Source organism: Parasteatoda tepidariorum, chromosome 9 (genome assembly GCF_043381705.1).
Source record: "Parasteatoda tepidariorum isolate YZ-2023 chromosome 9, CAS_Ptep_4.0, whole genome shotgun sequence".
NCBI lineage: Eukaryota > Metazoa > Arthropoda > Arachnida > Araneae > Theridiidae > Parasteatoda > Parasteatoda tepidariorum.
Window position 1 is genome coordinate 74574339 of NC_092212.1, and position 8713 is coordinate 74583051.

Sequence of the window (8713 nt, forward strand, 5' to 3'; positions counted from 1 at the left end):
ATTGACAAATGTATGTAAAACATCAAATACTCCCTATATCTTGTTCAATTCCTACTATTAGTTCACATTCTCCCTATATCTTGTTCAAATTTTCAATCGTTAATAAAATAATTTTTATTCATACACTCAAGTTCAAATATATTTTTTTAAACTTATAGTGGATGACACTTGATGTTAATTCAGTTTTTTCAAATATTAGTTCATTAATTAAATTTAATGAATTAATTTTAGTTTTATATTGCAATTATTTATTAAAAAGTAATTAAAATAAACATTTTATGTTACTTGTTTGTATCAACTTACTATTAAACTTTTTGACACACTCTTTTGTTCTATTTATTGCTTCTAGCATTTAAATTTCCGCACTAAATTTCTAAATTATGATATTTTCAAATAAATTTAAGAAATAAATACTGGCAACACATTTTGATTTAACGAAATATCAGAAACTTGTATCCTATTAGCACTATACTCAATAAAAACTTTTTTAAGCATTTTCTTCAGATTTATTATTTGACTTTAAGCAATTGAAATATTATATTATTATACTATCACACACAAAACATTCTTCATAAGAAAGCCATAACATAGGATTGTGTTACCTGGGTAACCTTGAAATTATTTTATTTATTTAACTTCTTTTTATAAAATTTAGTTTGAAGCAGGCTAATATTTTTTTTTACTGTTAACCAGTTATTAACTAATAAAATTATTATTTAGAGCTGTTACTATTGAGAAAGGAAAAAAAAAAATTCATTCCTTAAAGCAAATGCATTCTGCGTTAAAGAAATACAATGCAAACACATAAAGATAAATAAATAAACAAATATGGATAATGTGATTGCATATGGAGACATTTTTCTATAATAGGAAATTTTTTAACACCACCAACAATTTAAGATTATGTTATGTGCTTTGATATTTTTTTTCAAAAGTATAATGATGTCATACATTTGGAGCAAAATATCAAAAATAATTAACGATTTCTAGATGTTTTATTTAACCAAAAACAAAACTTAATTTAAAAAATAAAAATAAAAAAATCAATGTACCTTTATATGACTGGCATTTATATAATCTGACCCAGGAATACCTTCACTTTTTGGAAGAATGACTCGTGACTTGTCATCTAAAAAAATTAAAACCACAACTCATTTAGCAAAAAAAGTATAGATTAAAAAGAAATAAAATTTGCACATAAAAAGCGAAAATGTTAAATAAATTAGAATTTGTCTCAACCTAACTCAGATTTTCATTTATTTAAATCAATTATGTTTCATTATATTGATGAATTTATTAGACATTTCAGAGCAATGAAGTCTTTAAGATTAATATAGAAAGCATAATAATGAATATTTCAGAGTAAATCCACAGAATTATGGACAAGTAATGTTATTACGCGACTTCACTCGTTTCAAAAAGGTCAAAGTTGGTTCACTGTTTTTAAGCTTTTTCAAGTTAAAGATTATAAATATTAACACATTAAGAATTATATTTAGTAAGTACTATTATGCCAAATAACATCCATGTTTTTTTTTTAAAAAATTAACACCTTAAGAATTATAATTAGTAAGTAAAATTATACAGAAAAAAAAATCAAGTCTTTTTTAAACTCTCTATATAATATAATTTCCCACATACATTGGCAAGAAAAAAATGGCTTATGCATTTTGATAAATAGATAAATTCAAGAATAAGATTGATATTTGCCAACTGCATATTTTGCTATTATTAATCCTTTGCAAAGATTAATTATTTTTATTTATTTATTTTTGGAAGTTTAGTGTATGTCAAAAGATTTTTTTTAAAGTCCAAATGATCAAAATACCTTTAAAAGTAAAACTTATCTTAAAGAGTGTTCTTTTCTCCTTTTATTTTAATGATTGAAATCAATTGCTTAAAGCAAACTAGTAATCTTAGATATCTTAATTAAAGTTAAAATTCGATTTAAATAAAGAGAGTTTCCCATTTATATTTTTAAGTGATAATAATTAAAGAGAATAAATAATAAACTAACAAAGTTTTCCTATTAAAATAACAAAAATAATATACTGAAATAAAAAAATTTGAACAAAAAATTGACTTTAAAAAATTTGAATTAAACTTTTTTGAAATGAAAAAATATAGTTAATTCATATAAATAAACATCATAAGAAATCAAAGCTAACTTACATGGTACAATGTCTTTATATCTATTCTTTGGTCTATTGACATCCTTTAAGGCACATGAACATGAATAATCATTATCATTCTTCAACTTATCAGTCAATTTTTTCAATTGCTGTGAAGAAAAGCATTTATTAAACATAAAAATGAAAATAAACAAAGCAAAAGATATTATAATCAAAATGAATATAGGAATAGACACATCAAAAATTTTACATTTAGTTCTAACACAAATTGGCTGTTTATTTGAGGTTGAAATTGGAACTATAAATATAATTTTACAAAATGCAATTTAACTCATTAAAACAGCACTATTTCATTTAAATACTCGTCATAAATTTGATAAATGGTAGAGTTAAAAAAAAAAAAAGCAAGTAGTAACATATAAACATAGTACTAGTATATCTACAATACTAGTATATAAACATAGTACTAGTATATCCACAATACTAGTATATAAACATAGTACATAGATCAGTAACAACATACAAACTACCCCTGTGGCAGAATTTTTTCAGCCTTTCTGTGACAAACTTCCCTAGCACTAATATATATATTTTGCTTTAAGATACCTTTAAATATAGCAATTATTAATTTAAAGTAACAGAAACGTTGTGATTACAGTAGAGAGTATAGAATTAAAATGTATAAAAAATTTTAATTGTAAAAGTAATATTTTTTTAATTCTAATATTATAGGCAATATTCTCGAATTTTGTAGGTTGAAAAATACACTAATTATTTCCTCTTTCGAATTTTGCAAATCATTACACAAATTAAAATTCGTAAATAAATTAAACGATAATAAATCAAAATTTGTATGTAAATTAAAAATCGTAAAATCCATGGAGTAACTTCCAAAATGGAGATTGACAAATGTATGTAAAACATGGTCTGCTTTAAAGAAAAAAAGTAAAAGAAAGAACACCATTTCTAGAGCGAACTATCTTTTAAATTTTCGCGTTATTTCTGAAATTTTTATTTCACATTATTAATTTGAAATTCCAGCTAAAGCCAGTCACCACAGATTTTTTTTCTTTCCTTTTTTTAAATCTCAAAAAAGAATAGAAAAATCACGATTATTTCTTTCCTCTCTGAAGCGCAAGAAAGACATTTTTGATTTAAAAAAAAAAAAAAAAAAAAAAAAAAAATTGCAGAAAGGAAAACCAAAAATTTTCCCTTCCCAAATGAAAAATCTTTCCGCAAAAACTTTAACGTTCGGCGACAATGTCGCCGTAATTCTGCCAAGGGGCAAACTACATAGAGTTTTTCAAAATTAATTTTCTAGTCATCACGTCTTCCCCAAAATACCTCAAATCGACGAAGTGTTCAGATTTGTAAGGTTTTTGACTTAGAAATCAACTAAGTTAAGCTGAAAGTAGAGTTTAGTGACACAAAACTGGAATCAGATATACTGCACTGTGATAATATTGAAATCATTTAAGAACTAGTGTGTTTGAAAATAGAAAAGAAATTTATATTAAGTTACATGCATTTTAAAAAATCAACTGTCTCACCATTATAATTTTGAAAGTTTTCCTAACATTTAATTACATAATTATGTTTGAGAACTAAAATTTCAAGATTGTGTTAATTGAAAATATTTTGCGTTTTAAAAGGTATGCAATCCCAACAACTAAATCCCATGACTCACTAAATGTAAATGAGATTATGTACTCTAATTATGCAGATAAAAGAGTGTTGTAAACAAAATTCGCATTAAAAAAAAAAAAAGAAGCGTTGCGTTTTAAAACGTATGCAATCCCAACAACTAAATCTCATGACTCACTAAATGTAAATGAGATTACGTACTCTAACTATGCTGATGAAAGAGTGTTGTAAACAAAATTCGTATTAAAAAAAAAGAAGTCAGGAATGACTATTTGTGTACCCTGACTTCCTAGAACTCGCTACTGTGCAAAATTAATGGTCGTCACCAGCCACAGGGCAACTATATATATTAAATGGAGATTCAATTGTCTGCCAGTAGCCACTTTTTCCTTCAAAAATACACCCCCCATGTGCAATATTTTATAATTTTATCATAAATATGGAATTATTATGAAAATTTTATAATATTCTAAAATTACTTTATTTTATGCTTGATTTAAAAGCTTTGACATATTTACCATATTTTGAGAAATAATTCAAAAGAAATGCCTTACATTATTAACACCAATAGTTTTTTTTTTTTTTTTAATCGTTTAAAATTTTCAATTTTTGAAAAAGTGATAACCTGTTTTAAAAACCGTCATTGTTGAAAATACAAATACTATAGCTGGTCACAGGCCAGTATGAAAATTTCCTAATTTTGCTCTATAGTAACCTAACCATGTAGATATGGTTTCTAGGAAAATTTCCTTATTTTGCCCTATAATGACCTAACCAAATAGATATGGTTTCTAGGCAAATTTCCTAATTTTACCCCATAATAATCTAATCATATAGATATGGTTTGTAATTAATAATGATAATAACAGGATGTGTATTCCAAATCAACTACAGACTTTCCTATACTAACAAAATATATAAAAGATTATATAAAAAATACTAAATTATGAACTAATATTTTGCATATAATATTTGTTAATGATTTATTCTAACCTTTTCATATTCAATTAAATTCATTAATATTATATCCTATGCTATTTCTTTTTATAAATTTCATTTTCCCCCCAAAAAAAGATAAAAGTACACAGAACAAAAGACTGTTAGTAGCTGAGTAAAAAAAATAATTTTAACTTCAATAATTCAGAGAAAATAATTTCAATCAGGCTCATTTAAACTATCAGAGACAAAGACTTTTTGAAACGTGTAGTAAATCTGGTTAATTTGAATATCTAATTTTTTTTTTTTTTCTTTTTCAAAATATTTTGTTGTGGGAGCAAATCTAATTACATTACATCAGAAGTTACTCGAGGCATGCAAAGCAAGTATTGCGTTGACTCCGGATAAGGCCAATCAATAGTTCTATTTATACTAAAAAAAAAAGAAAAGAGTCTTAACGATTTCCGGCGAGATTTTTATGATGAAAAATAGTGCATAAAATAGCCGTTAAATATTTATTAAAAAAAAAAATTAAAAAAAAAAACTTAACTAAGAAGTGCTGCCCAATTGATACCGTTGAAGATCAAACTTAACACAACCAATTTCAATTAGAGGAATTATTAGCGGGGAGAACTCGAAGGCTTAAAAACAATAAGGAACTTTTTTTTATTCACGCAAATGAACAGCAATCTGTAATAAATGTCAAAATTTATCGTTTAGGGTGAGAAAAAAGAAAATCAAACTTTCTCAACGTTTTAAATAAATACATAGATTTATTTCTCCTTCTTCTGCATCGTAAATATTTTTGCAAGAAGTACACAATTTTTTCAAATAAATGTTTTTATACTTATTGTACAGTTATGAATTTTCATACATTTACAACGAATTATTTGGTATTTGAAATTGATTCATTTTTCGCCCGTATCTATCGTTCGCACGGGATTAACCCCGAGAAACGATCGATCCAGATTCTATTGTAATAAAATAACTTTTCAATTTTTCTTCTTTTAATGTATGTTTACTAAAACTGATTTTGATAGCATTTAGGCTGTGGGGCTAGTAGTTACAGACCATGTCAACCGTCATCTATGAAAAGGTACCCCACCATAGAATCGAGTTAACATATCTTATATACTAGAGAATTGGAATTGTATTTTTGTAGTGGTAGATAAGCTACAGTACTCCCCCACCAGAATTATAACTGTGATAGAATTCGATGAACTGATACTACTAGTTGAGTTATTGCTGTTTTGTGAAAAGCCGGGAGAGCTGTATTAAGATCACCGTAATTTTTGCTGTTCGTGAGAGCTGCATTAAGTTCACGGTCGTGGTTGCTCCTATGTTGCCTTTAGCAATCGAGTGTATCTCGGCAGACGTTGTGTTTAATCGAGACTGAGTAGCAACAGCGTGAGGAGGTGGTTATGTCGCAGTCGCAAGTCAACTGTTCAATGTGGACCATCCATCGAAGTAGGCATGTTCAGATCGAAGTGGGCGTTACAGTCAAGATAGGCGTGTTCATTTCGAAGTGGGCGTTTCTGCGAAGGTAGGCGTGTTCACATCACGTCCGGGTCACCAATGTGGGGCTAGTAGTTACAGCCATGTCAATCGACTCTATGTCGGGGTACCTTTTCATAGATAATGGTCGACATGGTCTGTAACTACTAGCCCCACAAGGCAATCAAATCCTGTAATCACATCATTTATGAAAACTTATAAATCTATCTATGATTAATTATAAATTTTTTTTGCAAAGTAGCTTTTTTTTAATTTTTGTTAACTGTAAAATTATTTAATACTGATTCTATTTTTTTTGTTTCTTTTTTTATTTTCGTTTACTGTAAAATTAAATCTTCTATTGTTATAAGTTATAATATTTTATTTTATAACTGTGTCGTTGAACAGCTGACCAAATTTTAGGTTTACGACTACTAATGTTCAACTCCGCAGCCTTGTAATTTTAAACCTAATTACATGGAGAGGAAAGCCACGAGAACCTCCCACGGTTAGCATGACGGCAAGGGGACTTTAATCTATCACTGAGGATATTTCACATCAACACTGGGGTCGGTGCAAGCTGAATGCGGAATTCATATCAACCGGCCATAGCTGGGATTCGAACCCGGTTCACCTCATTGGAAGGCGAACGCTCTATCCCCTGAGTCATTACGGTTCTATAAGTTATATTTTATTAGTAAATTATGTTTTTTTTTCCTCAATATTTATCATCTGTAATGAATAGTTCTTTTGGAAACGATTGATTGAGGATAGCTATACTATAACTCTATGAGCTATACTCGCCATTAACATATTCATCCTTTGAAAAAAAGGAGACACTAATATTACAAACCGAAGAATTCGATTCGAAGTAATTATATATATACTCAACAAAATTTGCTTTTTAATAAATCGAACATAATTCCTTTGGTTCAAAAAATATAATAAGGAATTTCTTTCCAAAAAAAAATTTTTTTTGGAGACCACTTTTTATAATTCACAAAATAAACATATCTTAAATAAAAAATTAAGACACAATAATGCAACATAATTCACGGGTTTCCCCTCACCACAAATACCTAAGTAGGACAGTGAAATAAAAGTGCCATACATTCTCAAAAAAGTCACGACTTCAACAATGATAGTGACCTTCCAATTAATCTATTTAATTCTACCACAGCTTCTTATTGCCAAATTATCAAATTATCAAAGAGAATTATTCACCCGAATTATCAAAGAATAAAATTTATTGCACTTGAATGTCAGAGTAAACGGTAATTATACTTGAGTTTCGTCATCTTTCTTGGATAAGGAGCAGTCCAGAGAAAACTCCTACGTTGGAATCTCAATCTTGTTAAACAATCTGAATTACATGCCACGCAGAGCAAGGCAATGATGTAAACTTTTCCTCGTGTTTAGTAGTCGTTGGTAAACAAAATAAAACTTGTAGGATACTTAGTAGGTTCACTGTCGGCAAAAATTAATTTTTTTAAATAAAAATAATAAAAAAATATCTCATTTATTAGAATTTAAATTATACATATTTTTTAATTATTTGCATTTATCAACCAAAGCATCTGAAAAAATGCATTAATAATTCTGAACATTTTTATACACAAAATTATAGCTAAAGCAGTTGATAATTTGTTGACTTTAAACTCCCACGTTGGAATCTCAATCTAGTTAAAAATCAGGATGTTAAATTACATGTCACACAGAGCAAGTAATGATGTAAACTTTTCCTTGTGTTTAATTTAAGTAGTCGTTCGTAAACAAAATAAAACTTATAGGATACTTACGGTCACTGTCGGCAAAAACATATTTAAAAATAATAATAATAATAAATATCTCCTTTATTAGATTTTATTTAAATAATACATATTTTTTTTCGCATTTATCAACCAAAGCATCTGATAAAATGCATTAATAATTCTGAATATTTTTATACACAAAATTATGGCTAAAGCAGTTGATATAATTTATTGACTTAAAACTCCCACGTTGGAATCTCAATCTTGATAAAAATCGGGGAGTTAAATTACACGTCACACAGAGCAAGCAACGGTGTAAACTTTTCCTTATGCGTAAATTAGGAAGTCGTTAGTAAACAAAATAAAACTTCTAGGAAAATTAAGAGTCACGATAAGCAAAAATCATATTTTTTTTTTAAAAAAAAAGAAAGAAACAAAATCATATTTATTGGATTTAAATCGAGATTTTTTTCTTTTCTTCATTTGCATTTATTTTTTGCATCTGATAAAATACATTAATGGTCCCGCAGTGGACTGATCGTTAAGACACGGTTCCCAGCAGATCACCGAAGTCAAGCATCACTGGATACGGTCAGTGTGGGGGTGGGTGACCACTTGGATTAGTCTGCGTAGGGATCGAGGGTGTGCGGTATTGGTCCTCGTTAAACTGTGCTACCGTAAAGTGCTCGACTTCGCGCGCAGGTCGTCGGGCTACCGAAGCGGGGGTGCCATCCCCTCCGCAGAGGATCAAAATTG

The 8713-nt window shown here is 28.2% G+C and overlaps 1 protein-coding gene across 3 annotated transcripts in view; it reads right to left on the minus strand.

Moving 5' to 3' along the window:
* The window catches only part of LOC107449872 (uncharacterized), a 60841-nt gene that overhangs the window by 33045 nt on the left and 19083 nt on the right, over positions 1-8713 (minus strand). For all 3 annotated transcript variants that reach the window (XR_006224846.2, XM_043040241.2, XM_071185400.1), the window contains exons 2-3: positions 2173-2281; positions 1053-1129 (exon numbers count right to left, since the gene is read on the minus strand). Coding sequence is in view for 2 of the 3 variants with exons in the window: in XM_043040241.2 (XP_042896175.1) it covers positions 1053-1129; positions 2173-2281 (186 nt within the window). In the remaining variant the exon portion in view is untranslated. The remainder of the gene's footprint in view (positions 1-1052; positions 1130-2172; positions 2282-8713) is intronic.